This window comes from Pomacea canaliculata, linkage group LG9 (genome assembly GCF_003073045.1).
Source record: "Pomacea canaliculata isolate SZHN2017 linkage group LG9, ASM307304v1, whole genome shotgun sequence".
Taxonomy (NCBI): Eukaryota; Metazoa; Mollusca; class Gastropoda; order Architaenioglossa; family Ampullariidae; genus Pomacea; species Pomacea canaliculata.
The window spans coordinates 12,298,431-12,324,966 of record NC_037598.1 but is presented as its reverse complement, the minus strand read 5'-3'; the positions used below and the strand labels follow the sequence as shown (position 1 = coordinate 12,324,966).

At 40.6% G+C, this 26,536-nt stretch overlaps 3 protein-coding genes across 3 annotated transcripts in view; 2 read left to right on the top strand and 1 right to left on the bottom strand.

The window, feature by feature from the left end:
* Window positions 1-6,835, top strand: part of LOC112572169 (cilia- and flagella-associated protein 54-like) — a 29,296-nt gene extending 22,461 nt beyond the window's left edge. The window contains exons 35-44 of the mRNA XM_025251738.1: window positions 248-356; window positions 1,027-1,182; window positions 1,434-1,684; window positions 2,111-2,233; window positions 2,700-2,882; window positions 3,084-3,211; window positions 4,392-4,657; window positions 4,779-4,935; window positions 5,291-5,371; window positions 5,573-6,835. Coding sequence (XP_025107523.1) covers window positions 248-356; window positions 1,027-1,182; window positions 1,434-1,684; window positions 2,111-2,233; window positions 2,700-2,882; window positions 3,084-3,211; window positions 4,392-4,657; window positions 4,779-4,935; window positions 5,291-5,371; window positions 5,573-5,701 — 1,583 coding nt within the window. The 3' untranslated portion in view covers window positions 5,702-6,835. The remainder of the gene's footprint in view (window positions 1-247; window positions 357-1,026; window positions 1,183-1,433; window positions 1,685-2,110; window positions 2,234-2,699; window positions 2,883-3,083; window positions 3,212-4,391; window positions 4,658-4,778; window positions 4,936-5,290; window positions 5,372-5,572) is intronic.
* LOC112571960 (protein FAM72A-like) lies at window positions 6,119-11,662 on the bottom strand. The gene is made up of 4 exons (XM_025251394.1): window positions 11,194-11,662; window positions 10,150-10,227; window positions 9,559-9,683; window positions 6,119-8,446 (listed from the first exon to the last, which is right to left on the bottom strand). The coding sequence occupies exons 1-4, from the start codon at window positions 11,349-11,351 to the stop codon at window positions 8,370-8,372; spliced, it is 438 nt and encodes a 145-aa protein (XP_025107179.1). The 5' UTR covers window positions 11,352-11,662; the 3' UTR covers window positions 6,119-8,369.
* Window positions 11,663-11,783: 121 nt separating this feature from the next.
* The window catches only part of LOC112571956 (SLIT-ROBO Rho GTPase-activating protein 3-like), a 93,428-nt gene continuing 78,675 nt past the window's right edge, over window positions 11,784-26,536 (top strand). The window contains exon 1 of the mRNA XM_025251385.1: window positions 11,784-12,002. Coding sequence (XP_025107170.1) covers window positions 11,939-12,002 — 64 coding nt within the window. The 5' untranslated portion in view covers window positions 11,784-11,938. The remainder of the gene's footprint in view (window positions 12,003-26,536) is intronic.

The window sequence follows — 26,536 nt, the reverse complement described above, 5'->3', positions numbered from 1 at the left end:
GTTCTGTAGTATACTTAATATCTGATAAAGAAGCTTCTAAACTTTCTTCTGAAAAGGCATTATTCACAATTGCTAGATCAGTGCTGAATAGTTTCATTTCTTTGGTGTGACTTATTTTAAAAATATACTTCTAGTGATTTAATGGGGCAGTTAGTTTTTATACAGGATACAGCATACAGGTTAGTTCAATGTCACTAGATGTCACCATTTCAGTGCCTGTGTGTCACTTGCTGTATGTCACTCACAGGTAAAGTGCAGAAGATGCTGGTTTACCTGGACAATTTGGAGCCACAGGTTGCAGCAACCACTTTGCTAGAAGCCATCAGTGTCTCTTATGCCAATGACCATGACCTTGGGTGTGTTGGTTTACTTTTGTTTGTCAATAGTTACTGTTAACATCCTCTCTTTGACAGCATACAATGCTTCTAAATTTCTTTGTTGAGTCTGCATTCATTTCCTTGATAAAAAGTAATTGCCAGAAGGCTACAACACTGAAAAACAGTAATAATGACAACAAATAACAGTAACTTATATTTGCATGCTATTATGTGATTTACATTTTTTAATACATCAGAAAAAAATTGTGTTTATAATGTGGTATGATGTGGTATGTCAATAATCTTAGTAGACATTCCTGTTGTGTCTGGGGTTGTTAAACTATGTTAGACCATGTGGTATACCAGCCAGGACTTGGGTCTATATACAATCTTATCCTCAGAGATTGAATAATGCTAATACTAGGAGACTTTTATAGCACAATAAATGTGTGCTGGTGAGTTTGCTTAGATGTAGGTCACATTAGAAGCTGCAATCAAATGGTCATCATATTATATAGCCACACTTTTAGCATTACCTTTACCATTCAGTGTGTGCAAGTGTATACCATATGGTATATTATCTGATTACACTGGTATAAGTTGTTTTCTTTTCAATTTTTTTAAAAACTGTCCTTTGAATTCCACTAGGTTGTGTATCTAGAACAAAAAAATCATGCTACTATGAATAATGAACACATATTTGTCACAGATTGATACGTCAGGCATACCTAGAGTTGGCCCAGATATTTCTGTATAGCTCAGGCACCATGACAGCCAAAGAAGGGACTTTCCTTGAGTCTTCCTTGGCTGCAGACAGCAGTGATGAAGCGAAGACTGCATCCTCTTCTGTAACAGAGAAAAAAAAGTAGGTTTCATGCCTTGCACCGGCTGCTAACTTGGTTCTTGAGTCCTGGTGTTTCATTCTGCTAGTTGAGACAAAAAAGCAATGGCGCTTATGCACAATGCTCATTTTCATTTGGCTTTGATATTAACTAGCTTAAATGTCTTAATTATTAATTTATGTGTTATAGCAGTCATGTAAAGTGTGTAGTTCTTTATTTTCTTTTCCAATTTAACAATGACTTTAAAGTCATACAAAATATGATTCTTGAACAGTAAAACAAAAATGACAGAAGAGTCATCAAAGGCTAAAATCACAGAGACAGAAAAGCACAACGCAGCATGGGTGGCCATTCGCTGTGCAGCTGCTGCAGCTCAGGCACTAAGGGCTCGCAGTCTCCTGATTGGAAACACAACTGTCACGTCCAAGAAAGTTGTCACAGTGTCATCTCACTCCATGCCAGACTTTGCCTGCCTGGACTTGATGAGTGCTTATGTGTTGGGAGAGAAGAAAAAAGTTTTCAAGAGTAAGTTTCATTTTCATTATTTTCTCTTAAAGTCAACCCTCAAAAATTTGAAATACTGTAAGGGAAGAGGCTAAGGCACAAGGGTTGACCATGAGAACAGTTGTGGGGACGGAGCAGGACTGGTGAAAGGGGAGTGTGATGCGACAGAGTGTGCTGCTACTCATCAATCAACAGTTAAACTTGCATGTCTCCAAAGCTTGGGCAGCCAAGGTGCATGTGAGGCCTATCTACACCTGCAGTTTACAGTAGAAATGTCCAGAGAAGCTGCCAGCCAAGGCTACAGTATGCATAACATTTCCAGCAGTTGAGACTAATTAGCAACATACTCTTCTAGACAGTTTTGGTATTTGCATGAGGAAATTACCTTAATTAAAAGTAGATTGTGACTGGAGTGCCATTTATTTTTGTTGTTGCTGCTTTGTTCAGGTGAAATTGAGGAAGAGCTGGCTCCCTTGTCTGAGGCTGAGGCAAAGGCTGTGGAGTCATATGATGACCAAGTAAACAAAACCCGAGTTGCTGCTAAGGACCTCTCATGGCTTCATCTGCTAGGTGAGATTGCATCCTGGATAAGAGTGGTCTCCACTTGATTTTTTTTTTTGAGGGAGTGTTTTTACCTAGTCCAGGAATGCACCTACACGTTAGGTGCTACTTGTATGGTTAGCTTGAAGCAGTCTCTAAAATGAGTCAAGAAAAGGTTGCTTCTACTTTTGCTTCTGTGGCAAAAATATTATTTTGCTTATGAAATAAGTTATATTGAGTCATTCATGATTACCTTGTGATTTTTAGGATGTAGATAATGCATCCTATTGTTGTTTCATGGATGCACAGACAAGATAAATTTTAGATGAAGCTATGGTGGTAAACCTTTTAGCTGTAGACATAGAATGATCCTTATCTTTTACCTTGATACTTATCCATCACCTTTATTATCTGTGACTCTGAATTGGGATGTGTGGTGGTGCTGGAAGAATAAAAACAGCAGGAAATAGAAGATCACTTCCTGTTTTTGTTGCAGGTTACCAGACAATTCTTCAGCGCCTTGTTTGCACTGCAACCATTGCTGCCTCTAGCACTTGTGGAACTGGTATGCCACATGAGAGGGAAGAGGTTGGAAATGAGTTTGACCTGGGCTTCATCAGCCAAGCTCAGTTCTACATGGGCCAGAACTACAATGCAGTTCGGAATATGCTATTTTCAGGTCTGTCTTACAAGTGCTTTGCTGAAGCAGGTTGCAGGTCATTAGGTGGACATTTGAACTTTCTCACAGGGGTGATTTAAAAAGGACAGATTTACTTCTGACCTTTAAATATCACAAAAGGTGATGCTAGTATTTTGAAGTAAAAGCCAATATTTGTCTTGGGCAGACATAATATCTGAAAGCAATATTCTTTATTTTTAGGGTTTTGGTGCATTCGACTGAATCATCTCCATCACTATTTGTGTGCCACACTGCCAGCATATGCTAGTGACTGTTGTGCCATTTTCCCACCCAGCAGTCTGCTGACCTCAGCTCAATCAACAGGCCAAGTACTTGTTACCCAAAATCAGGAGTCTGAAAGAAAACATTTAATTCATTTTTTTTTAATCTAAAATGTTCTTCTCATTTTCTTTTTTTCATTTGATGAGTATTCGAATACAGTGGTACCTCGACATACGAGTTTAATTCATTCCGTAACCTTGCTCATATGTCAAATTGCTCGTATCTCAAAGCAATTTTCCCCATTGAAATTAATTGAAATGTCATTAATCCGTTCCAGCTCCCAAAACACCACCTCAGTTGTTTTTGTTAAACATTTATTTATAAATAACAAATACATATTCTATAAAAACATAATAAAAGAAAAAGTGAAGTGCTTACGGAAGCGCTTATCAATTTTCGTCACTGCATGGTCTTGGCTTTTTTCATCACGCTTTGCTCATTTTCACCTGCAGATCGTTTAAAAAAACTGTCCAAGGAGGTTTGTTTCTTCCTCCTTTTCAGGATATTGCGGAAATGAGTTACGCAAGTTTCGTTGAACAACTCCGATGCACGACCAGTTCCAACTTTTTCGGGGTGATTTTTATCCATGAACTGTACAACTTTCTCCCACATTCCCAAGATCTCCTTTATATCTCTTGTAGAGATAGCCTCCTCCATCTCTATGTTTAATGTTTAGTGACAATGTGATGGTCGTGTGCAGCTGTGTAGTGTGCGATTCCTCGTATCTCAAATCTTGCTCTCGTCTCGAAGCAAAATATCGCTCGCTCGGTGGCTCATATCTCAAAACACTCGTATGTTAGGGCACTCGTATGTCGAGGTACCACTGTATATAAATACCATGTAGTATGAACATTTGGTCAAAAATAATTGTGTATCTTATTTACATTTCTTAAAAATGCCTATTGTGTTAGTCTGAGATAACATTTCATTTAGAACTGCACAAAATTGCTCAAAATTTACTGAAGATTATATATAAATGAATTGCTCTTAAAATTCATAGCTGCAGAGTGACAGGCAGAGAAAGATCAATGTTAAGCCATGCTTTGCTCTATAAGCAAACATTTTCTCCACTGTCATATTGTCTCTTGAGCATTTGTGTGGTACAAGATATAAAAGCTTTTTTAATTTTTACATGCTATTTAGAAAGATACAATTACAGGTAAAAAATATACCATCTCATTGTTCAGCATATGTTGATAGAACTAATGTGCTTTTTGTTCTTTACAGCTTCCATTGTCACCAGCAGGCACTGGGATAAAACATTCAAAACCGTCTGACAAGAACGTGTTATCCAGTTCTGATAATGATGTGGTCATGCAGTGGCACCAACCTTCTCTTGGAGAGGCAGACCCATCTCAGCCAGAGCTTGACCCAGCTGACACCCGGCTCATGCTTTTCTATGCAGTTAGCTGTAAAAATAACAAGCCTCAACTAGGTACCTCCTCTGGCCATTTGTGGGTGTCCATGCATAAAGTCACCAGTCTTCATGACAGGTAATTTCAGCTGGTTGCAGCCATCATGAAATTAAAGTAGCGGAAGGTTGCACCTACAATTTAGTGTGTTGGCACCCCTAGACCCACAAGAGAGGAGTTGAAATTTAACTGGTTGTTGCAGATTGTGCATCTTGGCTCAACAAGCGGAGATTGCCCTGCTGGACTATACGAAAAGCCTGAAGGAAGAGCCTGTAGTCTCCTCTAAAGAGACAAAGCCAAAGAAGACACAGCGCATAAAGCCGTTGTCTCCAAAGATGCAGAGTGATGAACAAATTGAGGTTGGTTTTTTTTTTTAACTCTTTCTGGTTTGAAAAGTTTAATGTTCTTTGTTTGCAACTTGAAGAACTTTGATTGTAGACTTCTTGTTTGGTTACTAATGACTAATGAAGCTGAATGGGGTTTGATGGCACTCCCACAATCTCTACTGTGGTAGAACGTCTCTGATACAATAGTGTAAGACAATAAAATTTCAGATGGACAGCAACTCTTAACCCCCAACCCTTAGTGAATGATTTGCACCATTCTTACTTCTAATTGTTGGTGTCCAGCCTGCATATTGATGACTGAAATTATGGATCCACTCAGGAGCTTTTTGTAAATGAGCTAAAGAGTGTGAATGCACAATCTTTTCAGAACTTACTACGTCAGTGCATGGATGACTGTGCCAGTCTGATGGGATTGTCTTCAGAAGAAGCATCCATGGCCACTAAAGAGGTGAGGATTGGTTTCCCTTTTTTGGGGGGAAATCTAAAATATTTGTTCAGTAAGTATTTGTTGAGCCAAATTTAAGGTAAATTTGTTCTAGATAGCACCGTGTTAGTTGCAAGGTATCATCCATACTGCTAAGTTCTAGAAATGAATGGTTTTCCCCGCAGTGTTGTCAGATTACTTTCTACACATGACATATGCTTGCAGATTCCATTCAAAGTCAGCACAACAAACCTGCGAAATCTAGAACAGCTCTTTGATCCAGCCCTGGGAATGATGCTTACTGGGACAGACCTGGTACAGTGGCTACAGATGCTGCTACCAGCACCACAGTGAATATCTTCTAGAAGCGGACAATAAAAATATATATCCAGTGCTGAAACTTCCATTTTAATGTTTATTGCCTTCAGAGAATTTGCCAACTTTCATTATAGGTACAGGGATCAAGATTTGTTTTATTTTGCTCGTGAACTTTCAAAATATTAAGACATGGTGTTGATAAACTGAAATAGATGTTCAGTTGCTTTGTTAACTGATATTACTCATGCTACTGGTTTGTTTTCACAATAAAAACCATTTTATTTCATCAGCCATTGGTGCAACAAACTATAAAAATGCGGGGCCTTTCATGTTTTTGGTCCACTTGTGGGTTTACAAGAAAGTATAAATAATATAATAAAATATTTATAAGTGTATATTTCATGTTAATCTTGTTAAATTTAACATAAACTTCACAATAACAAGAAACATTTGAACATTTGATAAACTTTATGTCTGACACCATGTATGTGTATTATATACATAATGCACAGCTTGCAAAATAATAAGTATTTATCATGTGACCATAAAATAAGCTGCTAAAAAGCAGAATACCATCAAGCAGTACTCTGCATCACTCTGCACAGAAATACACACTTTTAGCAGAAAACTGCTTTATTATAACATTAGTTAAACCAATGAAGGTCTGCAAGTTTGTTCACTTATCGGGATGAGAACAAGTGCCCTACATATCTGCTAATGAGTACAGGGAGGTATGTTCTTCCCTGCCCAGAAAAAAAAATGTATAATTAATTTTTATAAGATTTGAATGATACAAAAATTGGTGTACCACAATACAGGTATGTTAAACAAACAAAAAAATAAGCATCACATCTAAAGTGAAAAAAAATCAATAATAATGTATACATCACAGAAGGCTTAGGGATATGCAAACGGAAAAAAGAGGAAATGAACCAGTTTATATCTTTGATGATAAAACATCTCTAAAATATTCCATCTTTTTACTAGCAAAAGAAATCTGTATTTATGCATCTGAATGCATATTCCTTTGTGCATAAATGTTTGTACTTCTATGTTCGTACAGCTGCTTTTAGGCATGAAGATATTAGTATTATTTCTACTAACAATTCAAACAGACATTTCCTTCAGTGAAGACACCCCACAGATTCTTTTCAAAAACTTTACACACTTTTTAAGTGTTGATAATAAAAATCCTTAGAAGCATCCTTCCACTTTTGAATAGTTGTTGAAGAGGTATACCTGCATGTCCCAGAGTAGATCAACTCTATATTCAAAAGATTACAATGTATGACAGAACTTTAGTTTACTAATGGCTTAATACAAGAATTTAAAGCACACTAGTTTCACTTTAACATTACTTTATAAAGAATACTTTAAAACACTGTTATTAATTATTTAGTGGTATTCTTCTTCCTGCTGAATGTTATCAATAGCAAATATCACACATTTTCTTGCAAAAATATTTTTTTCTTTTCCATAAATGAAAGTAAGCTTTTTACTGTCATACACAGATATCATTGGGCAAATGATTTAACTTTCACACTCTAAGTATAATGGGAAATGGACACTTCATTCCCCCAAATCAATGATGCATATTCGCAAAAGCTGTTAATAACTCTTATTTACCAGTTATGCTAACCACATACAAATCAGGACTTTTTATGTTCTGCATAATTAAAACATACCTGGCTTGTCCTCAACCACTACTGATACCTTTGATCCTAGTTAACTTCATCAAATTTTTTTCTTTATATATGTAAAAATTATGTGTAGTTTGTTTTCATCCTGTTTAAGTTGTACAACTAGTATTTGTACTGTCAAAGTTTATGTACTGTTTTGCATTTTTCTACTTCAGACTCATTTCTCTTTAAATACATTTACTTCAATTTTTTTTTAAACTCTAATATAAAGTATGAATAATTATGATAAAAACTTTTACTTGATATGCCATTTATATCTCTCAGGAACTTTCCAATATATATAGATTTTTTAACCCAGTATCAAAACTAATAATTTAAAAAAAATTAATAACTTCTTGTTTCTAACTTAGTGAAACATTAGAAGGTGAGCTAAGACTGGCTACCAGCTAAGTAAGATTTGTGTTTTGGAAACAATATCTCTCTACTATCTTTTAACAGTTGCAAACAGGAGAAAGTCAAGGTGACCAGAGAGACATCTGTATCATAAAAAGTGCACAAGTATCATGAAATAAATAACCCAGCAAAACTGTTTCTAAGAATAAGGCACCCTTACCACTAATTTCTATAACTCTAAGCCCAAGAACAGTGTACACAAAAAACAGTTGCTTTAGCTCTTCAGCTTTCGATTTGGTGGAAAAGATGACACCACAAGTTGACAGTTCCACTTAAGGCTTTCCATGATTATCAATTTCACTAAACAGCTTCAAAGACTTGCTGCTAGAAAACATTTGTGCAGACATGTTGCAGAAATCAAGATAGAAATAAGCAAGCAATAACAATAAAATGTATCTAACCTTGATAGTTTCTGTCTCAGTGTAGAAGATTCACATTATAGATTATATCAAGCATAACTGAAATCCTGTTCCTGAGAATATATTTCCATCTATACATGTCAAAATTTCTGTCATTGCACATTTCTTACATTCAATTAGATGTGGAGATGGACAACTGCTGATGAATTATTCAGATCAGAAACAATGGCAAATTATGTTCATCATTACTGTTCACCGACAACATTCTCCAGATGGGAAATCATCTTCTTCCTCTGCTGGCAGCTCTTTCCAGATCATGTAATCATCATCTGTCAAGATACCAGAAAGCAGTGGTTCAAAAAAACGATTTCTTGTAAATAAAATGCTTTTCAAAAATAAAGAAAATTGCACTCTTAATCTACATTGTAAATATGGCAAATATAACTCTAAAACATTGTTTTCATATGTAACTTTTTCTAGTTCATCTATTACACTATTATGTTAAAGTCATAAATAATATTAAAACACTATGTTTATTAAACTTTGTACCCACAAATTTCAGTGCTTCATGTTTTGTTTACAATACATCTTTATTAATCTCTTTCAGGAAATCTGCCATGGGAATATAACATCCAGACATTACATGTATTAAAAAATAAAAAAACAGGTGTCAGCTGTATGAGAATCTTCACATGCCCTAGTCATGATTTTGTTGTATATGTGCATTGTAGCCAGAATAAAGAAGTGCAGATAGCATGTGGTTCTAGCTTGGTGAACTCTAAACCTAACACTTCTGTCTATGCACCTGTTGTCAAATTCCTGTCAGAGTGGATAAGAGTCACTGGCTAAAATTATAGTCAGTTTGTTAAACAGAAGGTTGTGATATATCATGTCTACATCATTCTGCAGCTTGTCCTTATCCTGCTTGGCTATGCTCCCACCCCAATAATAATAGTAATAATAGAAGAATGTATAAAGTGTATTTTCGTGTATAGAGGTGTGAGCTGGACTACAAATGGAGTTTAACATGCAGAAAGCATATAATTTTAATTTCAACATTTAAGCAACAGGATACAGGCATTACAGTGGCAAACATGACAGACCGTGAATGAAGAAGGGGAGTTAATAAAACAAATGCTTTGCATATCTGGTCACAGAAATACTATTCAGTAAGAAAAACTAGACTTAAACTGAATCCCACTATGTATGCTCTCTTATACCCCTCAGACTCAAAACAATCATTTGGTTTGTTGACAATTAATATGTTCTTGAACATACTTTATCTGCTGTACCTCTTCAACAACTGTCTGAAAGTGAAAGGATGCATCTAATTATTTTTATTGCCAACGTTTAAAAAGTGTGTAAAACTTATGAAAAGAATCTTTGGGTGTCATCATAAAAAGAAACGTGAATTGTTTGTTGAAGTGTTATTAATACACACCTTTCTCATTCATCCTACCAAATGATGAAACTGAAGAACTGTGAAACATCCAGAAATGACCATTGTTGCAGGAACGCATGCATTTTTCACAAGGTGTGACCACATGGTATCCAACTAAACTTCCACTGGAACAAAATAAGGAAAACTGAAAAGGACTGCTTACATTTCTTCTTTGGCTATGTGTAGAAAAAATTACCCCCTTTGAAAGACTAAAAATTGTGAGAAAGCAACCATGAGCCTTATTTTATAATAACCACCTATGTCCACACACACACACACAGGTTTATTTTCATATCATCAAAATCATTCACTCTTGCAAATTTTTATAAGGCTCTCACATTAAATGGACTGTATGGTGATGCAACAGTTAGCACCTGTCACCAATACAGTGAGGATTGGCTGTCCTGGGTTTAGATCTCACCATGGGCACATTGCTCTTTCTCTACATGTGGCACCTGTTTGCAGGGATGGCTGCTTTGCCATGAAATAGCCTTAGTTGCTGGCTCAGCATAAAACATCAAACTCTTTCCCCAAACACTTTAATATTAAAGCCCTCTACTTTCATTCTTACCAACCCCACATAGAACTTACCAACAAAGGCATGCTATATTCTGTATCTTGCAGAGACAGTGTGCTGTTATAAAGATGTCTGGAATGGCAGCAATTGCACTGAAATAAACAAACAGTACCAAATTCAGTTATGTGACATATGAATGCATGAGTTTCAAACAACATATCTGTCTACTTTTACTTTTCTTGAGAGCAATACACTTTCAAGCCATATGATACTCATTAAATACCTTTATTACTTATTAAGTTACTGAACATAACAATGAATGATAAACAAAACTATTTAAAGGTTGAGAATATAGCAACTGATTAATATACTTACCTATTTTACATGTACAAAATATATACATATATAAGTTGTGCTCAGCAGCCTGACACACACACCTAACTGTGCAAGAATGTTACCAACTAAAAGTAGAAATGTATTATAAGCTTTCTACCAAGTGGGGCTTGTTTTCACTGCCACAGTAACTAAGAAGTTTCAGGCTTTATTGAAATCAAGTACTTGAAAAAGATATGTCCTCACTTCTATTTCTCTAGCATATTATAGACTTCATCGATCACTTTCTCAGATGGTTTTACATTATGTTTAACAATAATCATCTCTGATTAAGAAATTATAAAAATGTAGGAGGCTCCCAATTAAATCACTTCAAACCAAGAAATGCAAGAGAACAGATGTTTCAAGTTACATTCCAAAACACAACAGTCTTTAATGACCAAAAATAAACAATTCTAACTAAAAATTTACTCCATCATATTTCATTACAAACGGACAATCTTACTTCAATCATCAAAAAATATATTTACAACTTCTCAAAGCAGGTTTTGTGCATGCAAATAATGATCTACAAACTTTAAAGTACCAAGAGCCAGCAGTTCAGAAGTTAAGCTGGCACACCTTTCAAAACGAAACTAATTAGCAATATTATTTTCTGTTCAAGAAAACAATCACTGCTCCAGGTTTACATGAACCTAGCTGGCAAGTGTAATTATTTTCTTTTCATCAAATTAAATAAAACAAGAAAGTGCAGAACTTCCAGAAAAGCAAAAGTGATAACTCACGTTGGGTCAGGTGCATCAGTGGAAAACAACGATATTGTGTTATCCGCAAGCAGGATAGCTCGCATAGCCCGTCGACACACTAGTTCTCCACAAGTTTTGCACTCCAGAATGTACACAATTTTTCTCCAAAAACTTGGACTTATTCTGTCTTTTTCCATATCATGGGGTTTACCACGCAGATTCCAGTTTTTATATGACGACAGTAACAATCGCCAGACTCCACAGGAAAAAAAAAGTCGTCTGCAACAGATGGGGGTTTTTCTCCTGCTTTCAGAAGAACGATGACCGAAACATTAAAATCTCATACACCAGGTGTCACATTTCTTTGACTGATTTGAAGCTTTTGCAGCGTCTCCTTGAGATGATTTACATGGCCTGAAAGCTGTCGAAAAGTTTACAACGGGTTTACCCAACTTCTATCCCGAGGACGCGAAGAACGGTGTTTTGAGTTCCGCAAATAAGGAGTCATTCATTGGTTTAATTCAAGGAAACCTTTCTTAGCTGGAATTTCATTGGGTAAATAGTTTGGCATGCTTTCTCGCGATATCTCGAGAGAACGTGTGGCGATTTTCCCATGACTCAATGCGCTGCTGCACTGGAGCAAAGAGAAGTCGTCTGCGCTTTAGGTCAAATCGGAGGGCTGTTGGTAGTACCGTCTGCTCTGCCGGCTGGGCAGGTCGGTTGCACGCAGTGTGCATCTAATCCTTTGTTTGGATAATCCATATCATCTGCCCTACTCACAGTCATGGCAGAAAGGAGAAGTAAGAAAGAAAAAGAGATCGTCAACGAATTCGAAAATCATTTGAGAGGTAAGTGAAATGGCATGTCACTCATCTGTTTCTGTGCATTTGCACTAGTTTTAAGCAATTATAGCAACATAGGTCGATTGTTTTCGTCTGTAGCTTTTGAGCTTTGACCACTCGTGCATATTTTTGACCCCGGCGACGAATTAATGCTGCTTTTGAGAATAGAGGACATGAGTACCTATATGGCCAGCATGATGAGGCACACCCACTTCTCTTCATGTTTGTAGATTGCCTCAGTGAAGCAGCCATGTACGTCACTTTTTCAAGTCACTGAATGGTTTAGGCCAGGACACATTGAAGGAAGAGCATAGTAATGGGAAGTATGTGAAGATTGGGGAAGATATATCAGTCACGGCATACAATAAACACAGTAACTGGTTGTTGATGTTCCAACATTTCCAGCATCTGCCGTGGTTGTTCTGTCCACCCAACTTTCTGGATAGCAGAAAAGGGAAGGAGTGTTTTTTTTAAAGAGAAGTTTAATAGTAAATGTGTATTACCCTCCATTCAAGGGAAGACACATTTCTGCACCTATATTCAAATTTCCCTCCTCCCCTATACACATTCAGATTACACACTGTTCTCTTTTGTAAGTAAGCAAACAGTTCTGACAAAAAGCACATGATGTGGGCGAAGAAGTCACTAAGTCTGTACATGTGTTTGTCAGTGCTTGTTTCAAATGCACATATTTTGTGTAACTATGTCCTTTGCCTCTGTACCGGGGCACTTCTAAGCGGCATCTGTTGATACATCTCCATGCTGTTGTTTACTTAATGTGCCTGTGCATGTGCTTTGTATCTGCTCCTCGGCCATACATTCAGACTCCATTCTTAGTTTTCTTCCCAATACCAAGAACTTTGGTAAATATATTGGTAGCAGTTTGTTTATCCTGTAAGTGAAAGCATATTGACGGAAATGGACAAAAAAAAATTTAAAACCCACCCATTTAAGGGTGACTATGTGTGAGGAAAACACACACAGAGAAGCGAGATTTCCTGGAGAGGAAACGTGTTCTTGATGTTACATTACCTGCAGGCTTCGTGGGTAAATATACCAACTCTTATGCATATCGTCGTCCCAACTCTCAGCTACTCGCTAATATATATCAGATGATTATAGTAGCACACACGTGCACGCGATAAATGGAAGCAAGTGCAGGTGAGAAAGTAGACTGCTGGAGTACTGCAATCGAAAACCGTTTTCCCATTTGTCGCGTCGCCGCACGCATCCGAGGACGCAACGCACATCTAGCTGTCACCATGTGCAGTCAGGTGGCAGCTCGCTACTCACCTGGATTTCTTCCTGTCAAAAGCGGCAAGCGTAACGTGCGAACACGGCTCCCCCGCCCCTTCCACCCCACTTTATCGGCGTACTAAAACCACGACACCTTGTACACCCTTGAACTGTCGTTTTGGCCAGCAGCGCTTTTTGATGAGATGCGGTGTACTTCTGTTTGCCGCTGCTCCTCTGCTGGTTTTTAGTGCTTGCTTCATGTCTTGTTGGTGCAAATGGCGTGACATGGTCACAGACTTGTTTGAACGTTCGTTCACAGACAATAGAATTTTGACCTACTGGAAACAAATCGAGTCCAGTCGGCGACTAGCAATATCTTTCAAAGTTCAGTCTCTTTGTGCTTGACACACATGCACACACATGTGCATGTCCATAGTGTGTGTCGCTATATTTAAGCATCTCCATGCCCAGACTCCAGCTTCCTGATTTTGCTTACGAACATAATCGTGAACGCAATGTCCGTTAGCATAGGCATGTCGCCTTCAGCGCTGATTTGACCAGCAAATTATTGTAAGAAATCGAGTGAAACCCAAGAAACAGAGCCCAAAGGGAGAGAGAAGCTCTGGAGCGGCGGGACGGGCGATGGCGTAAGACTATTTTACTCCTCTTGTGAGTCTTCACTGGTGGTCTCTGCTCGACGACACGAGTAGAGCCATAATTATGACTGCAAGTTGGAGACGCAGTGGGTTGTGACATTTACAAGAGGCGCTAAGCGCAGAGTTAGCCTTCATTCCTGAATAATTATTGGCGATTTTACATGCTGTGTTCGTGATTAGCGCACCATTGTGAATTTGTAATTGTTTAAAACTGCTTGGTGCTGGAAGAAGTAGAAGTCAGACCATGCGATGCTTAGTAGAATGGAAAGTGTTCTTCGTATCTTAGATCAGAGACTTTTAAGGACCCATTAGAAACCAACACTTGTTAAAAATGAAGGAAAGAAAAAGGAAAAACCCATCTATTTGCTTGACTGCGACTGCAGCAGCTCCCTGGCGCCTTACAACATACATTACCTGATTCACTGTTCTGGGCTACCATTAGACTGTAACTATTGACGTGGCTAGCATTAGATGGGGTTTGTCGTTGTTGAGAAATATGATGGCCTCCCCCTCGTAAACTGGTCACACCAAAAAAGGACATCATGTTTGGCTCGATGAGAAAGAAAAAGAGAGGGGGATAGGGTGAGTGTGAGAGGAGGAGAGAATTATAGAACGAGGCTGGCATGTTCTCTGTCCACTCTTCACCCACCTTTTTGGTTCCTGGTTTGTGGCTGGGCACCGTGTCTGGATGGCAAGCTGCAAGTTGCTTTTGCAATATCAGAAGCCGACAGTGAATCATCATACAGTTGCTCTTTAAAACTTTGGCAGTCCAGGATACGTGTCGAGCGGATCCAAGATTTCCATCTTTCTGGTGGTACCCGGTATTTTTTCACCATCACAAGATGGAACAAATCCCCCGTGTGGACGGCCGTTTCTCAACTCTATCAACTTGGCCTTTCTGAGCCCCACTTGTCCTTGAAATGTGTTCGGTTTCAGGGAAAAAGACGAAGGCAGAATTAAAAAAAAAGACAAAAATATTGCAGTTTATCTTTTCTGTGATAAACAGTCACAAAAAAGTTTTGTTTACTTATTCTCATGCACATGAAGTGGGTTCATTGAGTAAGAACAAGATCGACAACTTTTTAAAAGGGAAGTAAATATCGAGGAGTCCGTGTTAAGTTGTTAATCATTGAGGGCGTTCACACCTGCGCTTACTGCACGTTTACCCACGACATTTAGGCCGTGCACGAGATGAAAAAGTGTAGGTGAGAGCAGCAGGCGCGTGCTGGGAAGGCAGAGCAGCAGGCTAAGAGGATTGCCAGATCCAGATCGTTTTCTCTGGACACTTGCCACGCGCTACACGTGCTGCTGCCGTACCGTCTTCGTCCGTGAGCGTTGGCACAGCTCTGAACTTTCGGGTCTCGAGAAGCGGCTTGCCGGTCCCTCCTCCCCGTCAAGCAAGCGCTGGGCGTGCATGCGCGGCGAAGCGTCACCACCTGATATCGATTACTTCGGATCGTAAGTTTTCGATTCCGACCGTCCGTCCAGAGCTGTCGTTCGTGTCCGTTGAGGTACAGAAGACGAGTGGGGCTTAGGAAGACGTCCTCAAAAGCATGAGGTAGCGCTCAAGGTCAAGCGCAATACAGGACGAAATGATGAAAAATTACTTTCACATTCTTAGTACAAGGTCTCTCGTCAAGTTTTGCTTAGGTATTGTGGAAAATGATTTTTTTTTGGGGGGGAGGGGGATAGCAAAGGTGTCTGACCCCGATAGAGCGCACTAAGCCGGCATGATGCCCGTGTATAACTCCGTAGAGGGGTTTGGGAAGAGAGCGAGGAAGAGGAGATAGGCGTCGTCCTCACAAAAACTGACGCCGAGACAAATGAGGATTCTAAACACCTCAGTCCCCTACGACAGGACTTCCCTCACCTGGGTTTTTTGGGGTTTTTTTTTTTTCATCTACAGAAAAGTTTCTGTGGTTACACACAAGAGCGATCGGCAGTGACTTGGCAAGATGAACCGTCTGGGTCTCTTCGGAGGAGGTCAAAATCCTAGCAATGAACTACGGCACAAGGCCACGTGGCACTCTTTCTCTCAACCCCATACCCACCCACTCACCAGCTGACCAGCACACACATTTATATTTATATAAAAACAATTTTGGGGCATGTTGAAAGTGGGTGAATAATATCCTGTCCTCTTAAAAAAACCCTAATCCAGCGGTTCTCAACCTTTTACTTGTGGCGACCCCCCTGACGAACACCGGTACGTCCGCGACCCCCTTAGCCAGCTAGGTCGGTGGAAGAGCGGGGGGGGGGGGGAGCCTTAGCTAACTTCGAACGCCGCGTCGTAGAAATCAATGCAATTCAACAACGGAAGAACAAAGTTGGTATCTGCACGAAGTATAACTGTTAATGAAATTTTACTAAAGCAAATTCTGTGGTGCTAATAAATATTATTTTATTGGACACTCACTTTGATTAATGAGAAGGTTGAGCCTGCTTGCTGTTGCATAGAGAAGTGAACCTGTGTGCGATGTTCGTACCCACTGCTATTCGCAACTCAGCCTCTGCGTCCACACGATTTCTGTATTTCGACTTCAGTGCTGCCAATGCTGAAAATCCTTGCTCACACATATACGAAGTTGAAAATGGCAGAAGAACTTTCATTGCTTTCTCAGAAAGGAGAGGATATTCACCGTTGTCGCTAATCCATAATTTTGGCACTGGTGTTGTTTGGAAGACCATTTTCAGGGATTGGTCACTCGAAAGGTCGATGAGCTGCTCTTCTTCTTCTTCCGTGGACAACCCGCTTGTGCTAGGATCAGCCAGAAATGGATTACGAATCCAATCGTATTTAGTCACATCAATTTCAGCGAAGTAATGCTGAAACCTTTCTTGCAGTCCGTTTACATGGGCAATAATTACATTCTTCACCTGATCAAGGCTTAATTGTTTGAGAGGTGGATTGTGTTTTGAGTTTTGGAAGTGAGAAGTCACTGCATTGCCGAGACAGTGTACTTGAATAGGGAGAAGAGATTTGGAGTTTGATCGCCCTCACCACTCATGGTCACAATCTAAGCTAATTTCACTAATACCGGTATAAGAAACTTTTAAAAAAGGACCACCTTCGCGACCCCCTTGTAGGCACGTCGCGACCCCCCAGGGGGTCGCGCCCCACAGGTTGAGAACCGCTGCCCTAATCCCTTTAGACTCATTTTGACTTCGGCTGGATACCAAACAAAGTGGAGAGGAAGGAGGGAGTTTCCTCCCCAAAGAGCTTTAAGTCTTACTGAGCCTTAAAGGGTGTTATTTATTTACGATTCTGGCTAGAGCTTTGGCGGTCGATATGATGTAGCGCATCCGGTGGCCTCTCAGGGTGCCCTCCCTGTAGGATGCGGCCAACGCTCGGGTGAGACCTTTTTTATGCCCGCTGCTTATGAGGCCAGCCACTGGCCACAGTTTTTGGCACATTTTATTGCAAGAGTATCGATTTCCTGAGGTGAGTTGGAAAGCTGACGGACGATCCTATTTTGGGATACGTCATTCGGCCTCCCTGAGAAGTCGAGTTAAGACCACTTGATGGAAAATAGCCTCCAATGAGTATGCGGCTCGTGCTTCAATGTCCAAATATGGCGAGTGCGATTCGGGGAGTTAGGGCTCGGTTTGCTGAATCATGAAGCATAGGAACGAAGCTTCTCTTTCTTTGTTCTCTTTCTCCGACGTCCTTTTAGTCTGCTTCCTCCTCCATCCCGATCTGTTTTTGGTTGTCTCTTGTTCTTCGTTCCATTAATGGCCTTCCCCTCCAAGGTCGTTGCTTGCTTGGATGAATGGACGGAAAGTGCGTTTTTAATGGCCGATTTCATTGTAATTAAGAGCACAGCTAGGCCTTTAGCCTCTGCAATCGACAGAAGTGTGTGTATCCCGAAACGAGATCTGCGGGACGTCTTGGATTCGACCCTCAGTTCTGTCATTTTGTTTGACTGCAGAGAACTTCACAGTGAAAGTAGAACGTGCCTACTCATGCTAAAGGTGTGCCGTCAGCGAAGGCGAGGGACTACAATATCTCAGCCATGTTAAGGTGCTTAAACAGAGAGTAGTGGAGCTCAGCAGACTGATGAGATGGTAGTAAGACGTGAAGTTGTATGCCGTTAATGAACAGGATGACATAGATACCTTAACTTTTTTATCGGTTAAAATTAGTCCGGCCAATGAGGTCGTGTGCCTTCTAGTCCAGAGTAAAGCGATCGTTCCTTTAAAGTTACTTCTACCTCTCTGAGTGTTCCTACAGTGTTTGTGTTAAGGGTGGGTGCGCTCTTGTAAGAATGAAAAAAAAAGCAAATATGGTAGTCCCCTGGGGCCCTAGTTATGAACCGGACGTGTCATTTCCCTAGGGCAACAGGAAAAACATCTTGTTTCCGAAGTTATAAAGCAGTATCTGGACACTTCGTCCTGTTTCTTTAACCCTATGAAATCTTTGTCACTGCTTTATAACTACGGCTTCAGGGGTAAAAACAATGCATGTGAGGTCTGACCATTATAACATATAAGGAAAAAGATGCTTGTCCTTTGAGTTTCCCATGTTGCGCCAGGGCAACGACTTACCCTCGCTTCATAACTACAGCCCCAGGACAGGTTTACACAGCATACTGAGTTCTTTGTTTTGTTTACACACCTTTTATTTTTTACGGGGTTTTTGTTTACACACGCTAAGTATGGTGCAGAACTCATCTTATAATTCCGTAATGACCTTTCCGAAGGATGAAGTTCGGTCACTCGGAAAAGACAAGGTCGAAACGAAAACTAATACTTGAGGCAGTTCCTGGCAGAACATGCGTCTCCCCTCAGCCACCCTACCGTGCGACAGCGCAATGTGTGAGAAGACACGTAGCGATACTGATGAAACGGGTATAAGTCACTAGATGCAAAAAGGGAACAGCCTCACTTATTTTTTTTCTTCGTTCCGTGTGATATGTTAGATCCTTCATGGCGGGCAATCGAAGATGGGGTGTCTAATATTTCACAGAAACAGGTGCGTGGTGTTGGATAATTAGATCGTTACAGATGTAAGTCCACTTATCTGAATAAATCTCATATGGGAGAGATTCGACTTTTTAAAAAAAATTGACTTCAGCGATTGGCCTCTTCTACGCATATGGGCGGTCCGGTGGCGCAGTGGTTAGCGCCTGTCACCAATACAGTGAGGGTTGGCTGTCCTGGATTCAGGTCTCGTCTTGGACACTATGTTCTTTCTCTGCATGTGGCATCTGTTTACAGGGCTGTCTGCCTTGCCGTGCTCTTAGCTGCTGGCTCGGCGTAAAATGCCATTCCACCCCCTCCTCCCCTTTTCTACGCATGCGCAAACAACCGAGCGTGGTTGCCAGATTAACAAACCTTGACATCAGGGGCGGCTCTAGGCTCGTGGCAGCCTGGGCAGAGAAAGAATCGGTGGCCCCTTCGCCCTTCTGTTTTATATTCAATATATATTGGCGTCGTGGCCCCGGGATTTGGCGGCCCAGTTCAGGTGCCCTAAGGTCGCCCCTGTCGACGTCGATCGTTTTATCTGCTGGTTCTAAAATAAAAACATTAAAAAAACGTTAACCCAAACCTATGTTAATCATATCGAGCTGACACGTTAAAATTAAACACCAGAAATATCACGCACACACACCAAAGGATGAAAATGTAAATTCCATCAAAAACCAAACCTGTAGCATTCGCACTGAAAACCATTCGCTTTACCTACTATTTTACAGCAGCTGCGACAAATGCAGTCACCGAAAACTATTTGAGGTACTACATTTTCGGTGGACATCATAAAATGGACAATTAAAAGTATGCGCATGTGTGACAGAAGCCATTGGAAGGGGGAGTTGTGCTCACGGACCTCGACGGTATAATATCCTGAGCAAAGTTTTCATCCACAATAAAGGACACATACATAAGCGCGCAGCTGTCGGTAGATGACACACAAGATGATAAAATGACGCTGAGCCAGCGGGAACTACAGTCAGATACATTATTGAATGAAGCCGTTACCCAGACTTTTTTTTAAAGCAAGATGTAGCAGACTTTTTTTTTCAGACTTGGATCATGCAAAGCGAGAAGCATTTTTAATAATAATAAACAACATACGTACATATTTATTTCGAGTAGTTTGCTTGCGAAAAGTGCTATATAAATCCTCTGTTATTATTTATAGGAAGAATAGCAGTGTCTGCCACCTTTGGAATTGGTTCTTGTGACCCTTCCCATAACACTTCACGAGTGGCCCTGAAGTGGCCCGATCGTGTTTACTGGAGAGATGCAACGACCATGTGCTGAAAGGCTGGATCTTGTGTGTGCATGCGCCACCCTCATGTTACGAGACGACGCCTTACAGACCAGTAGTACGAATTATGACATTGTGACTCTCGTGACAGACCAGAAGATGTGACATTTTCCTTTAGGATATCTTTCTGTGTGATGAGGGCGTACGACAAGTCCGCACCCGGATGGATGACGTGGAGGAGGCGTTTTCCAAGAAGCAGACGGGAGGCAGGCTCACAGGGCGAACTGTGTATATATTCCTGTTCACATGGCAGATGTTTACGATCGTTAAGTGATAATACGCCGTGTTCTCAGTGTGTCGTATGTAAATACGGCCGGCGAGGAGGAAGGCCGTCTCGCGGGACGCGGGAGTGCAAACTGCTTGCCGTCGGGTTTAGCAGGAAGCGCAAACTGCGGCCTGCACGTGCTCATACAGTCGGACCGTTCGGCCCCTAACAGCGAGACTGTCGCCCGTCGTGGCACGTGCATCGCCGGTCAGATAGCAAAGAAAACTGGAGTAGGGAGGAAAAAGAACATGCGTGCACGTTTAAACAAGAGAACCGGTCGGTGTTTAAGGTTATAGTTCTTGCCGTCACACTCCTTGGTGGCGTGGGGTGCATTTTTTTTTTTAATGGCTAGGTAAAGGTCAGCGCTAGACACTATTTTCCCCAAGTCTAGGTGAATATACCCTGTTCTCTAATACAAAAACACCATGCAAAAAAAGTCGACAACACAGACATCAGGGTTGTACATGGATATATGTTCACGTTCAGGTTGTCAAGGATACAACCAGTGGCGAAGTTGAGACCATTTACAGTGGAACCTCGGTTAGCGAACGCCTCGGATAGCGAATATTTCGGTTAACGAACAAAAATTTCGTTAAAAGTTTGTCTCGGATAGCGAACAAAATTTCGGATAACGAACAGCCAGGTGAACCACACGTGACCGACCAGCATGTCATCATTCGCGCTCGAGACACAGTTACGATCGGTCGTTCCTTATCTATGCGCATCCTTCTTATTTAATGATTTTTGTGCTTTATTTTAATAAGATAATCCTCAATCATGGCTCCAAAGAAGATTAAGAGCAATTAATAGTAGTGAGGTAATTACAAGGAAGCGCCAACAAATGAATTGAAAAGGAAATGATTTCAAAGTATGAAGGTGGCCTGCGTCTGTCGGATATGTGATGTCGTATTACCGAAGAGTTTTACAAAAAAGGCAGAAGCAACAGACACTGGACAAGTTTTTTTACTTTAACCTCAAAGCTACAGAAAAGGGAAGTCACCCCGATTTTATAATGTCACGTGTGCTCATGGAGGGGGAATCCAAGCAGTCATTCCACCCCTTCTCCCCACACCTGCTTCCAACCACGCCGTCAAAACGGCAAGTTTTCTGATGTTTAAATGCTTTTGTTAATGTTTTTATGTTTATTTATCTCCATTTATATTGTATTATAGCTGTTCTCATTAAAACAAACACCTATATAGCCTGTAACTTTCAAATATTAGCGAGTCATCAGGGGCTGGGAACCAATTAAATCTATTTCCTTTATTTCTTATGGAAAAAATTGTTTCGGATAACGAACATTTCGGATAACGAACAGCTTTCAAGAACGGATTAAGTTCGTTAACCGAGGTTCCACTGTATTAGGTGTAGCTGTGAGTGCACGTGACGTCACGAGTTTGACTTGTTTATGTGCTTGGCAATGTTTGTAGTCGTATGTATTGAACACGGAAAGATTTCAGATCTTGTAAATAGTTCCTCGCACTAAGCTTTACCCGGCCATTAGATAAACTAAAATTCATACCACTTGTACAGTCCTTCAGCAGAGGAGAGAGAAACATCCTGGGGCTTACAGAAACTCCAGAAACGCAGTGCTATGGCGCCGGTGGTGTTGGAGAGAGATATTGGAACCAGATGTTTACAGCGATTGCCAACACACACACACAGAGAAAGCTCTTGCAACCGTTTCGTGGATGAACGGTCGGTGCACATTTACATCGTGTACCTGTTGCCTTCTCTTACTTTTGTCACGGACGCTATGATGACAAGACAGCATTGTGCCAGATACACAACAGCTATATTGTTTGCATTGCCGTCAATTTGAACTGTTGTCGCTTTCCCTTCTGTAGCGTCGACTATAACTTCTTTGGTACAAAGCAGTAACACGGTGGAGGTAAAAGTTTGTTTTTGTTTGGGGTTTTTTTTTCGCCTAACGACTATGCCCTGCTTTCCGCTTGACCGAATTCGAGGACAGCGCGGAAGTCGTGGCGTTCGTCGGTGCTCGATACTTGGCTGAGCCGTCATTTTGGTGTCCGCTGCTTGCTGCTCGTCATCTTTCATCGTCAGTCATCGTCACGTCATTGTATCACGTGTATAAGAGGGAGAGTGAATAAGATCTTGTGTGCTTGAAATGATTTCTCTTTTTTTTTCGTTTGTTTTGTTTTGGTCGCTACACAGTTTGTCCAGTTCTGACACATGATATTTGTGACATTTTTTCGGTATCATTATTAATAAGCTATTCAGAAGGGTAGAAATGCCGCCGCTGGTCTATGCTACACGTATGTATAAATTGTGCAGGTCACATCGGACCTTTATGGTTGATCACGGCTGCTCATTCTCTAGTGGTACATTTGTGAAGGACTCTGGCCACCTCCGTGTGCCGCAAGGGCTATCGAATGAAATGGAGATGAAGTGCCGGTGCGAACGGCGGCTGTTGAGCCTACGACGTGAAATAAAATTCCACGCTAATTGTTCCTGTCCTCCGCTCGCAGAGAAGGGAACGTATGAAACGGAAGCAGACGTGAATGAATTCAGTGATAATAGATTCGGCTCCAGCAGTTGAGGGCCTGCACCAGGAACTTGTGCGACTGTGCGATCAATTCTCCAACTTCCGCCATGTCTCGGGCTGATCGCCATGCTCCCGGGCGAACGATATCTTCCGAAGGGGCGTTAACGTGCAGAAACGTCCACAAAACTATGCTGTTAAAAAAAAATCGCGTTCTGCATCGTGCTTTCTTTCTCTCTCTCTTGTTGGGGTGAGGGTAGGGGGATCGAAGAGCTTTTGCTTTGTGGGCCTGTATCGACCTCCTCGGACCATCATGTGTAAAGACGGTAAGCCTATGTTTACACGTGCTGTCGCTTGAAGCATTCTGGAACAGCTCATTTTTCACTTGTCCGGGAACTGTGCTCTCTGGTGTGGATCCTGGAATAAGTTTAAAGAAGGAAAAATACAGACTCAACGCCAGATGTTCTTTCTGTGGAATAATCTCAAAGAAGGAAGAATATAAACGTTATGTCGATTAGCCAAATGTCCTTTCTTTGATTCTGTGTTTGCCTTTTGTTTTTGTTTTTAACATCCCCACTCCCCTTCCCCCTTCCGCGATGGTCACTGCTTATACGGGTGTATGTAGTTTCGCTAAACTTTGAAATTGTAAAAGTGGGTTAGAAATACAGAGATTTACAATTTACTTCCCCTGGTATTTTTATTATGTTGGTTTGTACTGTCCACCACATCTCTGTCGCCACAATAATGATCGGTACCCTTTAACCTCTTGCAAAGATGCTAGATTGCCAGCAAGTCATTTTTTCAGCGAAGTTAAACTTGCTCATCAAACCAGATTCCGAATGCGTGTGCTGCTCGCTGTAATGCCGGACAAACCACATCACTGACATAAAACTCTTTCCTTGTTTTAATGAGCTTATATATAATATATTGTTGGCATTTATTGGCAAAAGCTATTCGTTTTTACTTCAGATGACAGGAGGGAGTAATGGAACCCTTCTCTGTAAAATAAAAAGACTATTGAAGTGTATGAAAAGAGCCGCAATTTAATCGTTTGTCAATTCAGGGTTCGAAACTTGTGTCGCTGGTTAGCGATAGTTGACGGTGTGTGGCGCCGACAACTCAGCCCAGACATGGTGAATCGCAGAGCGTGGGCGAATCCTACAAAGAGAAAAATGTCGGATGCGGCCAGACATCAACTGCAACATCGGAAGAGCTCAACGGGGGTATTTTAAATAGAAGAATATCTGAAGTTCCGCATACAGACAGTGTTCGGAGGGCTGATGTCATTTCCTAACGAGTCGCGCCTATTTCCTTTTTAGCATATGTTCACCTTCACGTCGCGATTCTCGGGTTATTTCCTCAATGGTAGGCCAGCGTTTGGCTTTTTGATTCCCTGCATACTTGGAATTCTACCATGTAAACAAAAAAGCCATAATGCCATGGTGTTCTTTAGTACTATGATGCTGTATGAAGTTATTCTTTGTTTCCAGTCTTCTCTCAGTCACACACATACACGTACGATTTCAAACAATACCAGAGTAGCACAGTCAAATGTGTGAACTAGCATTATGTGTACTGTATGTGTACTATTTCAAATTTACTGCCGGTTAACTTCTTCACAATGACAGTTGTACAGTCCCATTTTCTTTCATCGGGGCCACCACGATCAAAGATCACTCCCGAGAGGGCAAGCCATGCGACTTGAAATGTGGAGTCTATATTAATGATCCTATATATATATATGACCACACGGGGTGTTTGGGGTGGGGAGAGAAGAGCTTTTGGTGCTGGTGACCATGGAATGTTGATTTTATTCTGCATCACACGTAGAACTGCCATTGTAATGTGGCTTGGGTCATTTTTGAGCATAAAACAGCAGTCGTTGGTCTTGAGTTTGCACTGTCACATCTGCCATCAGAGTCAATTATACACGTTCTGAGTTAAAGTGGGTGCAAATAAAACAACGCAGCTTGGTCTGTCGATTGTTGTTGCCCTAGCCAGCTTATTGTTTTCAGAAGTACTCACTAGAGTGACTAGACGCAAGTTCACGCGAATATGTAATGAAGGTGTGTCTGCATTTCCTTTTACCGCCGTTCACTATCTGCCCCTTAGTGTTGTTTCGTTTGCATCGAGTTCGCGGCTCGAATCGCCAGTTTGGGACTGATATTTATCGTCAGTGATAACCGGAGAGTGGATGCATTGCTCTTATCTGATAGTGATGGAAGTGGTTTATTGTTGGTGTCGGTCGTGGTTTTGGCAGTATTCTAATAAAGATTTCCGGCAACTGATACTAGCAGTCAACGCCCTTTAATTTGTCTTCCGTTTGTAACGATTGTTAATTCAACTTAGCAGGGAGATGTCTGTCGATGTCATTAGAAGAGCACAGAAACTAATGTTGTTGCCATAAATGGATTGCTCGCGCAGTTTATAGGGATGTGGTGTCTGGATTCAAACAGCCACACAATTCTACTGTCCTGTCTGCGTTCCTCCGTCGAAGTTTGGCTCTCATCTCTGCTAAACGCGGTTCTTAATCGGAGAAGCATGGAAGAATTAACATTCAACCAAGTGTTTTATGTGGCGGTTCTCTTAAAATTTTGTCATACCTTCCGTCCACATTTGTCCAGCTAAGAACGACTTACGGCCCTATACTGCTTTGACATTTTCTAATGTACCCATCACAGTTTTACTGTGAACTATAAACAGTACACACAAATGAAGCTAATACAATCGACCGAAAGAAACAATTCAAGTCGTGAAACTTTAAAAAGTATTTTAAATGCATGTTTATCACCAAAATACTGCTTATTCTTCAACAAAAGAAAAAAGTCAATGAAGTTAATGAAAATGTATACAACCACAGAGATTGAAAAAATCAATCTTTTATTATATCTTTTATTTCGTTCACACCACTAGGAAGATTGCTTACACATCATGAATATTTCATTCTGAAAGAAGCTGCTTTTTGCTTAATTATTGACACATTATTCCCCCAACAGTAAGTACAATAAATAACAGCCCTTGTTGATGTTTAAATAATACAGTCTTTCATTACCCAAAGTTGGTTTCCACCACCAGTCCTTTTTAAAGCTCTTTTCTATATCCCTCAATTATGGAACTGATAGTAACCTGGTAGTGTCAACACACCTTTGCATGTGGGAAAAAAATATCTGTAATTAAATGCACTTTAAAACTAATTTATTATTAATTGTTTTGTTTTGGTAAAGCACTTTGAACCTGCCTTTGATTGTGGTGAAAGCGCTGTATAAATCAGTTTTATTATTTATTATTAGTAATCTAGTTTGCGTTAACTTGTTAAGATTGTTTGCTTTAAGAAATGTTCAGGGACTGGTTATATGTACACATGCTACTAGCTCATCTTGCCTGTAGTTGAAGTTCCCCGTCTTCTGTCTAGACTCTAGAGATTATAGAAGTCTGTGTCAGGGAATGGGGAGGAGGTTAAAGTGAGGGAAGGAATAACGAAAGAGGAGTTGTCTTCCTTGTCGGTACACTCCCCTGAATGCTGTCACAAGTGTGAGAAAGCTGATGATGGCAGGACGAGTGCATCCTGCATACCGTGTGTCTTACAAACTCTCCATGGGCGAACAGAGC